Below are 18,956 nucleotides of genomic sequence, written 5' to 3'. Positions count from 1 at the left end.
CTATGAATGATAGATTTACTTCCTTTGAAGTTAATCTTATCGTCGTGTTATCTTGTCAGCCAGGCCAGTCTCAGTGCATAGTTACTGCAGCACAGTGGCAGTAGCTACTCAGGAAAAAAATATCTTAGAAGATAGATCCTTGTACAGGAAATACAAAAGAATTTTTAGCATGACACAGCCACTGTTACGAAGAGCCTTCACCCCAACTAAAAGTGCATGATAAAAAATCCTTCTCATTCTTTTCTTTAAAGATGCAAGGTTAAATTCTGACCTCACTCACGTCAATAGCAAATACCCATTTAACTCATAAGCTACAACTGGAATGTCCAAGGAATGCTTTTTCTCCACAGAAAATAGGATGGGGAAAGGACACATTCCATTAATCGAGCTGTGTGTGCATGGGCCAGCAGCCTGATCTTAAAAGCCAGAGTGGTAATTAGTGGACTCTTGGATCGCCAGCCTTTTTTTCTTGCCTGTATTTCAACTCTTCTGCGTGTCAGTAAATCGTGTCTATATGAGATTTGGGTACTGTATTATTTAGCAATTCTTGATATAAATGAGATTACACAATGTTGTTCTGAGGCTAGAGTAAAGGCCTATCTCATACTAAGGATATCTCTCACATTCGAATTCTTGAGAAATTTTCAGTACAGTTTATAAGTCTAGTATATGTTCATTAAGTACATTTCAAATTGGGGTAAGTGTTGAATCATAAATGGTTATCCCTGCCTATTAATCTTATTTTATGCGTCTTTAAAAAGGAAGATGTGACCAAATAAAAGAACAAGATCATCTGTGTGCACTGCGTTGTTTCAGTCATACTTTCCTAAAACGTTTTCTCCCGTACAATGAATACAATACTTGAAAAATGACATGTAAGGTAAGAAAATGGTCATTGACTCAATTTCACCGTTAGAAAAGGAGAAATGTAAGAGCACATATTGAAATTTCTCATCTGTAAAGCAACTTCATTGTCTTTAATTGAGGTATTAGTGTGTTTAGATCACTAAATAACAAATGAGGATTTGAAGGCACCAACCAGCCCTTTCAGAGCTGAAGCATTCTCCCTTCCTATATTACTTTGATCATTTTATTTTTTTTATTTCTATTTTTAAAATATTCTTGTGACCATTTTCTTGAAAATGCTAGATAAATGCAAAGCTTTAGTGGCTTTGCTGAGAAACTGGTGTGCTGAGGTTCTTCAGCTGCCATAGCAATGCAGGTTAGTTAAATATTCAGTTCTAATACTAGCACCAGTAGGAAGAGTGCTGAAGCTCATGTATGTGTTTCTGGCTTGAGTAAAATGAGGTCCAATTTAGGTTCCCCAAAGTGGAGAAACTCATTGATTTTATGGTTTCTCCATGTCACATTTTTTTTTGAACTTTAGACTTGGCCTCACTGTTGACTTTCTCTTATTTCTTCCAAAGTCTTGGTCTTGTTTGCACTCATTTTCATTCTTCAGTATTCAATTTCTCTTTCTTGGCTTCTGCTGAATGAGCAGAAACAAGGACCTAGAGTGTGCACTCTGCTACCCTTCTACACCAGAGCTTTTGCAGCCTGCAAGGGTTGGGTCTTACGGAGATAAGGATCTTGCCCACCAGCAGCTCTCACTGCTCCATGCCACACCTGAGCGTAAAGGAGGACAGACTCTTCCCTTCAGTAGGAGATTTAGAATCTGGCAGTTTTTCAAAACTACCACAATTTAGAGTTAGAAACACTAATTACAGGTGTTTTGTGCTGTGGTCATGGTTACTCAGTCATAGTCAGGGCCAGCTGTAGTGGTCATTGAGGTCACTGCCTCAAACCATCCTGCTGTTTAAGACTGGTTGATGAACAGTTAAGGCACACATGTGATGAAGTAGCAACCTCCAGCACAAGGAAAAGGTGAGGAGACAGAGGTAGTAACATCTTAATGTAATCTGGGATGTTAAAGTGTTACCCTGCAGGTGCTGTACTGCAAAATGCGGTTAGCATGAGGTCTCTGTGTCACTGAACTCTGCCAAAGTCTGGATATCCTGTCCTTTGTTCCTCCTGTGACTGACCTAATACAACATTGAATTTTCCTTTCTATCTTACAGTGAGCGAAAGGATGTATCATGGTGGGTTGCTTGAGTTCTCCATTTCCTGCTTAGCAAAGGCATAGATTAAGCTTTGATTTTTCATAAGTAATCTCAGTTGGAATGCACTTTGTGATGATCCACTGCATAAATGAGATGCATGAGACAACTTTACACAATATGCCTAGTTTATGTTGCTCTACAGACTTTTACTTTAAACTTAATAGCATTTACAGGATGTGTTAACTAACAGCAGATCAAGCAGTACCTTTCAGACAGTTGTTTGGCTTAAAAAAAAAACAGCTTAGCTGAGACATACATGTTTACAAATATGTTAATAATGCAAGGTCAGGAAGATCTATAGCCAGACTGTCAGAGTGAAAATGAAATGCAGGATGGTTTGCTTTATTGATAGCCTCAGCAATAAACTGAGGGTAGCTGGAAAACTCGAGACATAGGAGTGTGTGTGGTGCTGATTCTGTATAAAGTAGCTGTGACATTTAGTTATTGGAAGCAATGAATCATGAAACTGGAGGTCTGGAGTCAGAGGTGCTGATGGTTTACTAACCATTTGCTAATTTAATTTTAGGATAAGTATTAATTGTTCGTAGTATCGAATCGTTGAGAATTCTTGGAGTTCCAAAGATTCTTTTAAACTGATTTTAAGTAGTGGATCAGTTGGGCCGTAGAGAACGGATGATGTAGTAAGTCTTTAAGTGAGTCCCATATTTTAAAAAGGTCTCTTACAATATTGCATCGTATAATTACAGGATCTTCATTAAGTGGTAGAACATTTTTTACACGGACTCTACTTTTTTTCCTGTAGTGGTATCATTTGGAAGAAAACATATTCCCAGAAGTTTAGAAATTCAGAGTAATGGAAATCCAAACACTAAACACAGCAATTCCTATGTTACAATATTATAATAGCCCTTAAATGTGATGCACGTGCAGTTCTGTAAGTTGAAATAGCAGGTGTCAGTGAATTCCTTTAATGTTAAATATACGGTGTTAGATTACAAGGTGTTTCTTCCTGCACAAATATTTTGTTAAAACTAAAACTGGTGTGCCAGGAGAATCCTTTCCCAGTGCTTAGATGTATTATTACCTGGATTCTAGTACCAAGCAAGACTCTGTGTTCCTAACACCTACATTATTTCTGCCACGGCAGACATAACAGGCTAACTGGCAAATGTTGATTTCCAGATCTGTGCCAGTAATGTTAAAGATGTTGCTATAAAAACAAAAATAGAAAATTGGCATTTAGTGGCTGGTATTGCACTAGGGAGAAAATCTTGAGAAAGCAGAACACACGTGTGTTTTCTCCCACTTCCAGTGTATTCTGTGTGTCAATCAGAAATGTACTGCTGTCAATGGTTATGAAAACATATGCTTAGTGCAGGCCATTGATACAGTTTTTTACGCCTTTTTCAGTCAATATCCCTCCCTATTCAAGGGAGAATGGAGAGTTTACTTGTGTCTCTTAAAAAGAATTTGTGAAAGATCTGAGCGGGCCGTTTGTGTGGCGCTTAGCACATCGTGTGTGCCTGTGCCTGTGGTGCAAGTATGCGAGTGCACAGGGGTCATCTTGATGCGGTTGCTGGTATGGTAGGACACCTGCTAGGAAACACCTCAGGCACTTCCAGAGAATTTGCAGTTGCGTTATCAAGTGTCCCTGGTAGCGTTACCGTGCACTGCTGGCTGCATGGAGAGTGTCTGCTTTCAGCTCATGGTGCACACGCTGCATGTTCCTGAACATGCTACGGCTTTTAATCACCTCTGTGTTAATAATCAGTTGTTGTTCTGAATTTAGCAGTAATGGAAGAACGGAGTAGCAGTACTGAGCTATATAACTGGCTAACTGTCCTGGGCCAAATTACTCGATCTTTTGTGTCAATATGGTTCCAGAGTGCCTCTGTCACAGAGAGATATGGCTGCAAATGTAGCCTGTAGCTTTACCCTCACTTACCAGCTTTAATAGCCACTGGAATTAGCAACATTAAGTGCAGAGCAATGTTTATAGCTCGCAGTTAGCGACATAAACCTTGTCCAGCATCATTTTCCAACCGCTTTTCAGAAGGCTTTTTAAAACATTTGGGTGTTTTTTTTACTATTTGTCTGAACAAACTGTAGTTGAATTCTTGGACCCGTGAAGTCAGCAGGCACATTCCCGTTGGCTTCTAGCAAGGTCCTCAGTGCTCAGAGCTTTTGAAACCTGCTTCATGCTGAACTCCTGCACTGGACAATTCCCCTTTTGTACATGTGTGCTAAGAGGATCTCCACGTCACGCTAAGACTATCAGATAACACACCGTGAAGTAACTCTTGCTACTACTCACCATGGCCCTCCGCCACTTGCACCCGTGGCACGCGGCTACCTCCTAGGAGTCACCCTCCTGCGTGGAAGTACCTTCCCTGGCCAGGTGGCTGGGACCCATCTGCATCAGAGCAAGTGCCGTCGAGAGTTTCAGTGGGAAAGAGTTTGGAAACTCCCGTATGAGAAAAGGCAAGAGGAAGGGAGTACCTCTTTCTCACAGAGGATGGTAAGTGGCTTTCAGAAAGCCTTTCTTCTTCACTTGTAGCCTGCCAAGGCAAACCAGCATGCTTGGCTCTGCTGAGTGATGTGTAGCACTGCTCACAGATTGCACCGCTCATAGCTCACTTTGTGTACTGGTACTGGAGATACTTCTAATAATCTCCTCCAAATGTCCATGATGCTTTTATTTCAGTATAATTTGCATTGGTTTAAGAACACTTTGGTACAGCCTCATGTCAGATCTTCAGCTTTCATTTTATCTATGGTATGCAGTTGTCATGAAGAAAAGAGTATTTGTACGGCATCCACAATCACACGTGTGATGTGGTTTTTCCCATTGTGAAGTGAAATCAAACTGTCCTGTTAGGAGAGGGAGGAAACTCAAAAGGACCAGGAGAAAGCAGTATCTTCTTCAGCCCCATAATCTGTACAATTTCAGCAATGTAATTGGGAACCTCCAGTACTAGGAACAAATTATGGAAGGACCACTGTGTCATGGGACTTATTTATTGCTTCTGATTTACCTTCCAAAAAAACAGCAGCATTAAAAAAGGGCAAATCAGGAACTTGTCAGCCAAGATGTCACAAGGAAAAGCATTAGAATAGGATTTTGTATAGTCTAAGCCCTCATATAATGAAAAATACTTCTTTTAGGTCATTAAAGGTTCGTACACCACAAAAGAAAACACTCATGGTAGCATTCAGAACATGAAATATTGAGTGGTCAATTCAAATATTAGAAAAGGTTGCTCAAAAATTAATGAAAATGGGCAACATCTTTGAATTTTGTGACTAGTAATAGTCTTCTCCCCATTTATAGCAGCATGTATTTTCATGGGCACTCTTGTGAAACTGTATTGAACCTTTCAATGAAACATTTCCTGAAATGCCTCTCAGCATGACTGGGAAGTAGCATGAATTTATACAACCTGTGCTTCACCCGCTTGGCCTGGCTCCAGAGAAGTCCCCAAGTCGGGAGCAGAGGCCCCTGCACTGCCACCGACCCCGCAGCGAGGACGATGCTCTTTGGGTCTGGACGAGCAGAGCCGCACCCTGCACTTGTTCCTCTTGTCCCGGTGCAGCAGGAGCACAGGGCACTTGCCTGCCCCAAGTGTGGGGCTCACAATTTATCTTTCATGGGGCTCGGTTCGAGACAAGAGGATAGGAGTGGGAGTTAGGCTGCACATAAGTCTTTTTGCCAAGAGAAAGCCTCTTCTGCGTGTTCATGAATCTATTTATCTGTCACACACAAGCAAGTAAAGTTTAATCACACTTAAGAAACAGTGTTCCAGGGCTGGTGCTGAGGATATTTCACTCTATATTTTTAGCCTGGCTTCCGCATTTTCCTTTTCACAGCCCTTGTATTTTTCATGTGGAAAGGCTGTGCTATATGGGATCATTTGGTTTGTGTAAAGCTCAAAGGTGTCGTTGCATCTTTCTGCAGTAGCGTGCATGTGTTTAGCAACTCACAAAGAACTGCTTGTCCACTGCGCTCGTGCACTTCGTGTGGCACGTTGTGTCCTCTGGGTGAAAGTCCAGTTCCTGAAGGGCCAGAAAGTCCTATCCCATGTTCTCAGTTGTCACCAACAAAGAGATGCAAGATGTTTGCTGTACTTTGTAACTCCAGCCAGCAGGTGTGGAAAATCACATCCATCAGTAGCTGCTTAATCATGTTACTAGAGAATATTTCCTTCTACCTGTTTTCCATCCATAACAGTTACTCTCTTTGCTGAACAAAACTATTGTGCTTAGTTAAGAAAAGGGGAAGAACTGTGTTAGTTTTCATTTCAGTGTCTTGCTTAGACATCTGCATTTGAGCACTTTGTGAACCCACTGCCTGCCTGAGGGGCAGTGCAATGCAGGTGCAGGCTTCTGGGGCTGGCATCGCCCTGCCGGAGCCGTAGGGGTGCCGGGGCAGGAGAAAACAGAAATAGTCTGCTGTGACACCAGGCAGGGCCTGGCAGCGTGAGTCACTGCCTGTTCCCCAAAGCCTCTTCTGGGTTTTCTCCAGGATTATGAGTTTTTCTCAATAAATTCTGATGTGGCGGAGAGCTATGGAGCGTACTGCCCTCTGGATGGAGGACCTGTCCTCTAAGAGCTGTTGGGCCGTACATGTTCTGCCCATCAAACCACTGCCCCAAGACAGTTCTGTGATCTTGGTCAGGGCAATCGCATTTAACTACAAATTTGTAAACCCTTGGGACTGTCTCTTGTATTTCTAGAATGATGCAAAATATCAGTTCAGTGAGGTAAGAAGAAATAAAGAAAGGCCCACTGCTAATGGGGGCACCTACACACACAAAAATGCACCAGTCACTTCTGTGACGAGAGATAGAGTTTGTCTCTGTCTCTCAGATCTTCATAAAGCATTGAAACACTCAGCAGGAGTGATCTTTTGGGCTCTATCTTTTACTCAGAAATATTTTTCTAGATGAAATATTTTGTATTATGTTTTGAGGATGTGTAAAGTTGTTGGAGTTACCGCTTTTTCTTAATTGAAAGATGGTTTATAATGTTATTTCTTGTTCTGTGGCACTGCCAATGTAAAATCTGAGAGTGTTTAACAGATCATCATAAAGGTTACTTCTAATGTTTTGGGAATCAAAATATCAGAGGAACAAGGGCGGATACTAAAAGTAAGGTGACAACACACTGATATCTCCTAAGGCCTTCCAGAAACTTTATGTTTTAAACTGTGTGGAAGAATTCACTTTTGCATAGTGGAAGAGTTTTCTTGCTTTTTGTTGTTGTTGATGTTCAAGTTTGGAACAAACATTTGCTTTAAATAAGGTTTTTGAGGAAAATTATCGTTCTCTGTGATTTTGAAGATAAATTGTGTCTTAGGCCCCAGATAATTTAACAAGAAGAAGAATCAGCAAATTTCACAGTTCATAAGTGATTGTGTGGCCGCCTGATCCACCTGATACGGAGTGGTCAGGAGAGCCCTCCTGTTCTTACAGGCCTCGTATTAGATGCTGCCTCTTTCTTCCCTTTTCAGTAAGAACAGGCTTTGGGCCAAGACTCTTCAGTCAAAATCAACTTTGCTTCTCCTGTGCAGTGTCTCGTTGGCTGCTAGCACCAGTGTGATGGGTTTTGTGCCTGTCTGCCTACATCCACATCGGCAGCCAAGCTCTGACATGCTGCCGGATGCGTACAGGTCCCGTGTGCTCTGGGGTCCTCCAACAGCAGAGTCATATAGCTGTGCATAGTATGAATGCTCTACTTTTTTCTATAAATTAACTTGTAACATCATTAGTTTTTGTGTCTCTCACATTAAATACATCCTTTGTTATGATAGAGCAGTGATATTAACAACCTGGTGCACGACCAGAGGAGCCAGCTGAAGCCAGAAAGGAGGGAGGATATGAAAAGAATTAGTACTGGAGCGAAGCGTGAGCCCTGTCGGTTCAGCAATCACTGTAAGGATTAGGCCTAAGTCCACAGTGCTAAACACTTGAGCTTTAAACACCTCAGTAGTAGCCCTACTGAAGTCATCAAAGGTTATTGCTGTGATTTCACAGCTGTGCTGAGTGCTGTGCTGGCTTGGGAGCCTTGGTGCCCATGGTTTGTCTGACAGACACTGAAAATTTAGATAACACTCTTTGGGATTTCGTATTAGCAATATGGGCCCCTACAAGAATGACATCGAGGCCCTGGAGTGTGTCCAAAGAAGGGCAACAAAACTGGTGAGGGGTCTCGAGCGCAAGTGTTATGAGCAGCGGCTGAGGGAGATGGGGTTGTTTAGTCTGGAGAAGAGGAGGCCGAGGGGAGACCTCATTGTGCTCTACAACTTCCTGAAGGGAGGTTGTGATGAGGAGGGGGTTGGCCTCTTCTCCCAGATAACTAAAGATAGGACTCGAGGAAATGGCCACAAGTTCTTCCTTGCAGAGATTTAGATTAGATATCAGGAAACACTTTTTCTCTCAAAGAGTGGTCAGGTGCTGGAACGGCCTGCCCAGGGAGGTGGTGGAGTCACTGTCTCTTGTGGAAAGAAACACCTGGACAATGTGCTGGAAGATATGCTTTAGTAGCTTAGTGGGTAGTACTGGTGATAGGAGGACGGTTGGACTAGATGATCTTGCAGGTCCTTTCCAACCTTGTGTTTGTATGATTCTATGACTATTGTCATACCTGTGTATGGTAGGGAAGTCTTAGCCCTCAAGCAAAAATAACATTTAAAAAACCCACTAGTCTTAAAAACCTCTGTCCTGGAATGTGGAAATACTCAAATTCGTCATAGTAAGTGATTCTCTAACTGCTACACAATATGGTGGCCAGTATAAAAAAGGATTTGGGAGCTGTCTACACTTAGGTTTATTTTAGGGGCTGTTGTTTAAGGGGGTGGCAGAGTGTTGGTGTAACTGATACATTCTGCAACACCATTTCTATCTTTGGGAGGCTGCAACTGGTATTTTAGAGCTTAGCATGTCAAAATCCTGCTTCAGAGCCCTTGCATCCCATGAAGGGGTTAGCTACCAGAAGACACTGTGCTGGCAACCCCGCGCGTAGTGCGATGGCGGGAGCGTGGGCGGCGTGGAGGTAGCACCTCGCACTGTCGGACGTGCCGGGGCCGTGCTCGCAATGCGGGGGAACTGAAGCGAGCAGCAGGCAGCAAGGGGCTGGTGTTAGTGTGCTGTTTGCTGACGGGATGGTTGTGGAGGAGAAGGTGCTCCCAATGTCTGCAAGGGGCAGTCGGCACCAAGTGCTGTTGTCTTCAGGTTCAGCCCAGAAGGCGGTGTGCCACCGTGTGTTGTCCATGTTGTGTTTAACAAACTGTGTGCAGACTTGTGTTGTCCCTGTCCTGCCCCACGTAGGAGGACCCAGCCAAAGCGAAGACACTGCTGCGTAAGTAGTAACACGTCACCGATGAATAGCATGGCAGGAAACCTGCCCCACATTGGGCCTCATCCAAAGATGTGTGGAGTCGCCCATGGGGCGGGGAAGAGCAAGTATCTCCGTTTCGGTGAGTTTGGGACCAGGCCTGGGCACCCAAAGAGAGAAAGTCTGAAGGTCATGGCAGATGGCATGCCTCACACCTGCACCGCGTTAGATCACTGCTGAGGTGAAACCCGAGGATGGGATTAGAAAGAGCAGGCGTGGTGGGCTTCCAGAAGGCTTTTTGTTCATCCGTAATACCGGAGGATATCCCCACAGATACTTTGCCCCTGTAACTCTAAATTTTTAAGAGCATTTGAGAGCAAAGTTCCTATTGTGGTCTACCTGAAATACTATGTAATGTATAAGGCAAGGTACCCAAAATACTACTTCATGTACAAGGCAAGGTAAACTTGTTTTTGTTTCAGTATAAAGAAAGGTAATTTTATCTGAAATTCTTTTATTCTGTGCCATTAAAAACATTCTTTTACATGTTGTTTTTGTTTTTGTTTTTGTTTTTCAAAAAAAAAACAAACCTACATTTCTGTATTCTCTTTATTTTTCTGTTTGGCTGCATTGTTTGTTTTTACTTTTTCTTGTTCATGTTTATTCCTTTTGCTTTATTTCTTGCTATAATCTGAACATTATCTATTTATCCATAAAAGCTAAATGCATTTCAAGCTGACCACAAAAGTCAATGACTGTTTCATTGTTGGCTTCTAAGAAGACCAGTCCCCAGTGCTAGGAACTTGGTGCTTGCCCACACTTAGCATTTTCAGATTTGTAATCGAAATGTATATGCATTGTTGAATATACTCACATACTCCTAATAATAAACACACGTTTCCTTCATGAATCATAAAATGCTGCCAAAGTATTACTGTACATGTGCATTTGCATGACAAGATCAGAGATGTACTTGGACAGCCCCTGCAAATGTATGGCATGCATTTACTTACAAATCCTTAATTTATGACTAATGTGGAAAGTAGATTTTGGGAGGGAGACTTAAGAAATCACTTCAGATTTGCAAGTAAGAGCTCAGAGGAAGTTCTCTGTTCTGCAGGTATACAGCGTGTGATCCAAATACGATAAGCCCTTTCAAGATAGTTTAGTATTCGGCATTTCAGTTCCAGTCCAAAGCATTTGAAGGCGCACACATTTTCAATCATGTGAGCACCCCACTGAACTCTAATGAAGCCACTTTCTCAGGCTTTGGCGGGGCTGTGACATATACTTACAACTAAACATATGCTAACCTCTTTCTCTGGATCAGGATCATGTTTTGAAATATTCTACATGTGTGAAGACATGGAGTTTCTAAACAGTTGATGCTTTCCAGTTAATGAAATATCATCATAGAGGAGGATAGGTTAATCCATATAATTCGCATGGAGTTCATTAAATCATTTAAAAAAAATTAAACACGGAGTTATATTTAGCTTGATACTCACAAGTGTTAACACCATGCTTTTAATGTGACAGATTGGATTTGGAAAGCAATATAAAACATGGTTTTGAGTGTATAGAATTTTTTATTTCCACAATTTAAGGACATTGTTAAGATCCATGTGCCTTTTAAAGATCTATTCCATCATTTAAAATCCAAGTAGTGCTAGTTTGCTGAAAACATTTATCTTTATTAGCTTCCAGTGCTCTGGAGAAGCTAGAAAGGGGACCTTTTATTACCATTTTTTTTCCTATAGGGTAGTAGTTAGAAGTGAAGACTGAGTTTGTTTCTGTTGTTAGCATGGAGATTTTTTTGTTCATGAGACAAATGAGAGTATTTCAAGAGTAATGCTAACTTGGAAAGAAACAATGTCGTCAATTCATGGCCAAATAGTTATTTGTATGCTTTTCTTCTTCTTTTTCCTTTCTTTCTATCCTTTTTTCCCCCTAACAGGTGACGTGTATGCAGTGGTTGCAAGGGGACCATACAATGCTGGATATGATTGAGAAAAAACGTTGCCTCTGCAAAGAAATAAAAGCTCGACAGAAATCAGAAAAAGGACTCTGCAAACAGGACAGCATGCCTATTTTGCCGAGTTGGAAAAAGAATACCGGGACCAAGAAATACAGCCCTCCTCCTTACTCCAAACAACAGACTGTTTTCTGGGACACTGCAATTTGACAGGCGTGTGGAGGATGCCCTCTCCACCATGTTGCACCATGCACAGGTAGCCAGCTTTCTTAATAAGGCAAAGGCTCTAACATAAGACTTACCTGCAGGTGGTGAACTTCCTAGGAAAAAAAACACCCACACAGTGCTCACCTGTCAATCAAGAGAGAGATTTAAGTTTCTGACTGGATTAAGGCATACATATTTATCCAGGATTTTTTTGGATCCAGAAGATATCAGAATGTAAATATTTTGCCGATATATTGAAAACACCCAAACTAATGACACTGCTTAAATATATATATATATATATTATCTATAAATTCAAAAAAGTTTATGAAGAATTTTACTATATAATGTTACTGTTATACTGTTTTATTAACTATTTTCTATGTGGTATTCTAACGCTCCCCCCTGACCCCCTTCCCCCCACCATTTTATTTCTCTTACCTGCCTAGATTTGGACTCTGTACAAAAGCATGTGGTTGTACCTTTTGTTTAACATGACAATGTACAAAACAACTTGGTGCTAGGGCTGTAGAAGTTACCTAGAGTTGTGCCCATTAGACATCCTTAGCTGTTTTGGGGGAGGGCTGGACAAGGGAGAGAGTTTTGGTGGGAAACAACAAAACTGCAAGCAATGCAAATACAAGTGCTCGATCTGGATGCCCAAGTTGCATTTACAACACGAATTGTTCTGCATCAGTTTTCTTGTAATCACATAAATTGCCCTTGGTTTTATCCTCATCGGTTATTAAAATCTCCAGCTATAATTTTTTGGCCAAGAAGGGAAACTAAATTTTCTGCAGAAAAGCCTGCGACAGAAACTCCTCCTTCGTGACCTTCAGCTGGCTAGCGGAGACCATGGTTCACTGTGACTGAGCATTGTACAGCCCGTGGCGAGGAGCCCCAGTCGTTAGCAGGTCAAGGCCGTGGCCCTGCAGCCACAGATCCTGTCCTCATTTGTCTTTGGTCCAGAAAATAAAGGTGACAAAACCTGTTTACGTGTTTAGTAGTTTTAAATCCAGCAACACGTCCTGTGTCAGATTACCTTGTGTTACCTATGAAGGCTGGCATTCAGACCCCCAAAAGCTGGTAGGGAGATCTCCCTCCGTTTCATGTGGTTTTGGAGCAGAGGCCATATAACCGTCCTCCCAGGTACGCCACGTCGTCTCCCTGGCTGCCTCTGCAATTGGCTTACAATCCTGTATTATATCACACCCACTTTAACAGAATATTATGTCATGACCAAAGAATTACGACCTCCTGGTTTTAATGGGAGAAAAAGACGGCTTATGCTGATTATGAGGGTGAAATCTATGAGGTGAAAAATCTTCCAAAAGAAGCTGTTGAGAACGAGGGAAACTTGTACTGCTGTGGAATTGTGGAATGGAAAAAAAAATCTATGGCATATATTTTGTATATTTAAATTTCTATGTGTCTGAAATCTGGTAGCACAAAAGTTCCTCTTTAAAACAATCATTTTAGTATTATATTCTCTGAGAAGAAAAGGTGTGTTGTTTGAAACTTCTTGTTATATTGGCTTTTCTTTGAATTCTATTGACAGCATTGCCACAGCTGTAATTGCTGATCAAAAAAACCAAAAATATCAAATTTTAGAAGGTTTTTGTAATCTATATTGCTAAAGTTTGAGTTTGAGTAATGCTTTATGAGTAGTAGTTTCTTTTCAGCCTCTGAAATAAAGTTTTTAAATATTTTATAACTAACTAATGTATATTTTGATGTCCAAACTGAGATTTCTGTAAAAGATAAAGTGTGTGTTTATATGTGTGTATGTATATTAGCATTATTGTGTATGTATATATGCATATGTATACACACATATATATGTATATATGCATGGATCTCTCTATTTATACTCATAGATGTGTGCATCAAATATTTGTGTGCGTTATGAATATACAGTGGCTGGAATGGGTACGCAATTGAAATGCAGATTTAAAGAGCCCCTCACAGCCCAAATGACAGAAGAAATGAAAAACTCCAGAGGCTGTGAAGGAATCTTTGAATACATGTAACATCCACGACACCAACTGTACAATCTGCTTATTCTCTTTTTTTTAAAGAAAGAAAATGGCAGAAGAAAAACTCAAGAGATCTCGCAAAGTTCCAGAATCTCCTGGAAAGAAGACGACTTGTTGGTCGTGAGAAATCTGTTGAGATAACAGGTTCATTGTTCAGAAAGCGTTTACGCTTTGTCTTCCTTGTTATGTGGCAAGAGAAGAACTTCTCATAACCATGTGTGAAATACTCAGCTCAACCCTTTCCCTCCGCTGCACTAAATCTCTGGCAACAAAAGCAAAGCCAGCATTCGGGCAGTCCCGGTACTTCTCTGCACTGTTCTCCTCCCGGAGCAGTCATTTAAAGCCCTGCCGAAGCACTGGCTTTGCAGTCCAGACCCGTGGGTATGCTCGGGCGCTGCGGTGTCAAACCCTGTGGAGGATGGCAAACATTAATGTGAACAGTTACTGTGTTTAATAGTGTTTGTTCATGTTGTGTCCTCTTCATATCAATGCGTAATAGGAATAATGATCAGGGAATTGAAGCATTCTTGTCGTAAACAGACTTGCTTGTACATTCAGCCTGCCATAAAAGCCGCTCAATGTTTTGCTTCTATTACTCAATGCTATTTATGTTGTCCTTAAATAACTGCCCATGTGCTTCCAGACCTCCATTGTATCCCATGGAAACAATGGCTTTTTGTTTTTAAGTGCGACACCACATGAAAAAGTAAAATATAACTTAGCACTTACCTTCCAAGCACTTTAGAAATGTGGACTGAACCTCACGCTTGAGAGAATCATTTTACAGAGGAGGGGAGTGAGGCTCAGGCTGTGATTTCCAAAGGTCACAGACGGAGCCTGGGCTTGACAAGCGTTTCCTGCTGTCCGGTGATTGCTGGCTCACCCCATCGCTCGAGTAAAAGGTGCGCCGTACTGCCCAAAGCGTGCTGTCAGAATGCTGTTCACACATTTCCCACGTCACCTATTGTCTCAGCAGTTTCTGTGTCACAGGGTGAATGACAGTGCTTAGTTACACGCACTCATTGAAGCTGTAGTCTGTATAAATATGCAATCTGTATATACATACAGATCACATATATACACACACTTATGAAGACTGTATATATGAAATTGTTTGGTATGCACTTATTTTGCTTTAAACTCCTGAAGTTAAACATTATTGTGTAGCAATTTGTGTAAAGTGCACTGTGATTTCAAGAAAGCACAGTAAAGTCACAGGTCTTGTTATTCTTGCACTAAAAATGTGTTTACGTATATTAGCCAATGTATGTCTACTTTATTGCTCCTTATGACAAATTAAAGCAAATGGTATAAAATGGTATTTTTTTGTTTGTTTGTTTGGATTGTTTCTTTTTAAGTGGACAACAGCACTATGTTTTTAAATGACAGGGTTTTTAAATAAAATGAAATCATTCTGTGTTCATTCCAATGTAATACATTTACCAATATCTTAAAATTGAATGTCATGTTGCTTTTTTTTCATATTTCATTAGAAATTGTCAGGTATGTGCCTGAGATTGTGTAGGAGTAAGGAGTAGCTAGAGGCTAACTGTAATCATATATTACTAGCCGTTTCTATATACACAGTATAAATACATATTAATTTTCTTTTCATTTTTGTACTTGATTTTTTTAGGTAAGATGTAATTAAATGTACTTTGATACTTCTGAAGTAATAAGATGTTGTTTGAAGATCAATTCTGCTTTCTTTAGTGCATTGACAATATTTTACAATATTTTAGTGCTTATTTATTTGTGCTCCAGTGTAATTATAATAAAAAGCAATAGTTTAAAATATTTGGCTGTTCATTTTCATTTGATGGTTTCATCTTAAAGCTGTGTTGTTCACTGGGGATTAGGCAGAGATTGCTTGGAAGGAAAGTCAAGTCATAGATGTGTATTTACAGAATTCCCCAGGCACATTCGTAATTGCATCATTTGTTGAGGAAAATCAGTGAATTGCTTTAATAGGTTAGTATTGGCAAGACATGCCTGGTTGCATCTGATGCCGTGAGTGCCATCCTCCAGTAAATGCTCAGGATAAGATTTCCCTGAAGAGCATCCAGAAGTTTTTTCTTCAAGTACCTATCAGAGTTTGGGACAGAAGATGGGCACATCAAAGACTCTTCTTTGGAGATCTCCCCATCTGTAGAATATCCACTACGGGGAGAGGGACCCATCACACCCTCCCTGAAGCTCTAAAAAAACTATCTAAAAGTGTAATTTTATGTGGATCCAGCCAGAAACTTTACTCCTATTGGGATGTAATCCCCATCCTACCAGCGGACTTCCGTGGGGCAGTGGGGGACAGGACAGGAGCTGTGGAGGAAGGAGAGCACCTGTACAACCTTGCAAATGATACTGATCTTCTAGTGCTGTTTTTCATTACGTGGATTTTGTTGAAGTTTTGTAGACTGGATTCTGCAACTGGGAATCTCCCATCCTTAATTTTTGAGATGAGATTTTATAATATAAAGTTTCCAAGAGCAAGTAAGCAAATATTTAAAAAAGAACCCAGTAAGGAGCAGTAATATTCTTTCTGTAGCACTGACACCAGTGCTACATTATTCATGTTTGTATGTATCTGTATGCAGAACTGATCTAGTGGGACTCTTTTGGTTGTCTTCTGCAGGAGCTGATTGTGAATCAGGTTGCAGATATCCAAAAAGTGCTTTCTAAGAGCTTTCCTGCTCCCGGACCCACATGCTTTCCCTGAGGCACAGCCCCTCTCTCTTCAGCAGCAACCCCACTGCTAATGCCTGTGAAACAGCTGAAGAGCTTTGCTACCTCATTCTGCTCCTCTTCCTCTCTGCAGCCACTGCCATGAACGTTCAGAGGGACAACCTCCAAAGCAAACTGCAGCCTTTTGTCCTAGGCCTGGTATTTTACAGGGAAATCTTACAGGGATGGCTAGAAATGAACAGAACAAGGTTTTGCAGGGATTTCTCCAAAAATCTCTGGACCTAAAAGAGGACAAGGGATTTTTCTGTCAGTTTAAGAGTCAGATTGTGGTCTGTTCTTTTCAGCGGGACAGTTCCCAAAGTCCAGCCTCCTAGCTCCTTTCTAAAGACCTTCCAGCATGCCCCCCAACATCCGTGCCCTCCCCATGCCATGCCTGACCACTGCTGGAGACAGTGGCAACTGAACCAGAGAAGGAATGAAGGGGGAGGATTGCCAAATGCAGGAGGAGCATAAATCTGGGGCAAAATCAGATTTATTTACTTATTTATTTTTCCTATTTAGAATATGTGCATTGGCTTGCTTTGCCACTGCAGAAAGACTTTCTATGTGCCACTGTTTCTTAAACAGAAGAGGTTTAAATTAAAAGGAGACAAGACCATAAAAAGCAACGGTTGAGTTTTACACTTGCATTTTCTCTAAGTTTATTTGAAAGTTGAAAGGTGTCTGCAGTGCTATATCTTGGGTCTCTGCTCCCTTTGCATTTTAAAAGCCATCACAATAACAGTGGCTGGAGTTACTGCTGTTTCTTCGCTGCAGTCATTCAGAGTGACCTTAGCTGGTGCCAGAGTGGCTGCGAAGCAATTAAAGCAGGCAGGGGCCTGTCTTGCTGGGGAACAAGTAACCTGCCCTGAGCAAAGCGGAGAAGTCGAGCAGCCGTTAGAGGAGCGATGGGCCAACATCCCTCAGATCTATGGCCAGAGCTGACAGAGCTGGCAAGGGAACTGCAGGAAACTAAATAAAATTTACAAAAACTAAAGACAACTGAAAAGAAACACTGCTCAAAGGCAAGACTGAACACATTTGGCATTTATTTTCTAAACCTGCCAACATCTCTTTTATGGTACAGTTTTGCCTTTAAAACAAAATTACATACCTGTCACCTATTAATTGAGATTTTTGGCACAATGATGGGTGATTGTTTTAGTGCTCTCCCCACCTGTAGCACATTTTCATCTTTCTTTGTCCTCTTCTCTCTTTCTGTCTCAATCATTTCTTTCATGGTGTGCTTTGGGAAATATATTCGTAGGTTCCAGTGAGAGTTCCCCTCTCCTCTTTTGTTCCTTTTAATGTTGTACTCTGTTCTCAGCTGGCTTCATGCTCTCTAACCCTTCATGAAAATGTACAAAGAAAGCAGGAGCAGGAAGCATCATCAATTTCATTTTAAATAATAGCATTTATGGCTGCTGCTCTGAGTGTATATACAGCAAGTTTTATGAAGGGATTCAGACATGCTAAAAGGAGTAGATAAAGAGGTACTGAGAAGCTACATGCTGGGCCATGGCTACTGGCATACTACCCAGTCAGCAGCAAAGCTAATGGCTAGGCTGGTGGTCACATTTCTCCTGGGCTCTAACATCCTCACCCCAAAAGCAACTTTGGGTGGAAGAATAGAAGGAGTAGGCATTAGGGGAAAGGTTCTTTGTCTGCAGTTGGCAGGACACCAACGCAGGCCGGGAGGAAGTAAAATGAAGTATATTAAAAGTAAGGACAACTTTTCCCGTACACCTTCTGCCCCAGGTCTCACCTCTCTCTTGCACATCTCTTGCGCCATGAGCAGCCCACAGCGGTGGCTGAGGAGCTTTCCCTACCTCTCCTAGCCCCAAGGAAGCTGGCAGAGGAGTCCAAGAGCTTCACCTTCAAGCAAGGTATGGGCATGAACCTGGCACCTTCCTGCACTGTGCCTGGTCCTGGGGTTGGAGGCAGCAAAATGGGTGACAAACCTGCTGGGAGCTCGCTGCAGCCTCTGAGGAGCATTACAGGAGGTTGTGTAGGGCACATCAGCTGGGATGACAGGAGATGATGGGACCTGGGAGAAGATGGGCTTCTGGGGCTGGGCTCCTCAGGGGGCTGGGTTGCTTTTCCTTCAGGGGGGCAGTAGTGGTACATGTGCTTCTGGCACAACTGGGCCTTGGGCTCAGAGGCTTCACTTGATCCAAATCCAGCCATAATATCTGACTGGATCATTTTACCAAAATACATGATTTACTCTGAGATACAGTTTGAATTTAGTAGAAATGTTTTCTAAAATCTTGAGAGAAATGTGAAATGCATTGGATTAAACCACTTCACATTTATAGATGTACAGCTTTACAGATGTAACCAAAATAAAAATAAAACTGCTGCCTCAAGGTTACGTTAAAAAAATAAAAATCCAGGCATTTCAGGAAGATGAGAAGGCGTGGGGTGGCCACCACAGAAGGGCCCCATCCTGAGGAGGACAGGGGGAAGCAGCTCGGGCTCTCTGGCTGACAGCCCCCCGTGAGGGACAGGCTCTCATGCCTCGACAAAGGCTGGGTCTCACAACCCAGGCTGAGGGAGTGTGGCAGTTGGAGTTAGGGAGTGAGAAATGGCTGAGAAAATGGT

At 41.8% G+C, this 18,956-nt stretch overlaps 1 protein-coding gene across 6 annotated transcripts in view; it reads left to right on the top strand.

Moving 5' to 3' along the window:
* NYAP2 (neuronal tyrosine-phosphorylated phosphoinositide-3-kinase adaptor 2) overlaps positions 1-14,745 on the top strand; it is a 136,888-nt gene extending 122,143 nt beyond the window's left edge. For 5 of the 6 annotated variants that reach the window (XM_035334244.1, XM_035334245.1, XM_035334247.1 and 2 more), the window contains one exon: positions 11,371-12,988. In XM_035334244.1, the coding sequence (XP_035190135.1) occupies positions 11,371-11,598 (228 nt within the window). In that variant the 3' untranslated portion in view covers positions 11,599-12,988. Of the gene's footprint in view, positions 1-11,370; positions 12,989-13,673 lie in introns of those variants that run through there. The other variant, XM_035334246.1, reaches the window with a different exon arrangement.
* Positions 14,746-18,956: the final 4,211 nt, after the last annotated feature.

This window comes from Oxyura jamaicensis, chromosome 9 (genome assembly GCF_011077185.1).
Source record: "Oxyura jamaicensis isolate SHBP4307 breed ruddy duck chromosome 9, BPBGC_Ojam_1.0, whole genome shotgun sequence".
NCBI lineage: Eukaryota > Metazoa > Chordata > Aves > Anseriformes > Anatidae > Oxyura > Oxyura jamaicensis.
Note: the sequence above shows the minus strand (reverse complement) of the source record. Positions and strands in the feature narration are given on the sequence as shown.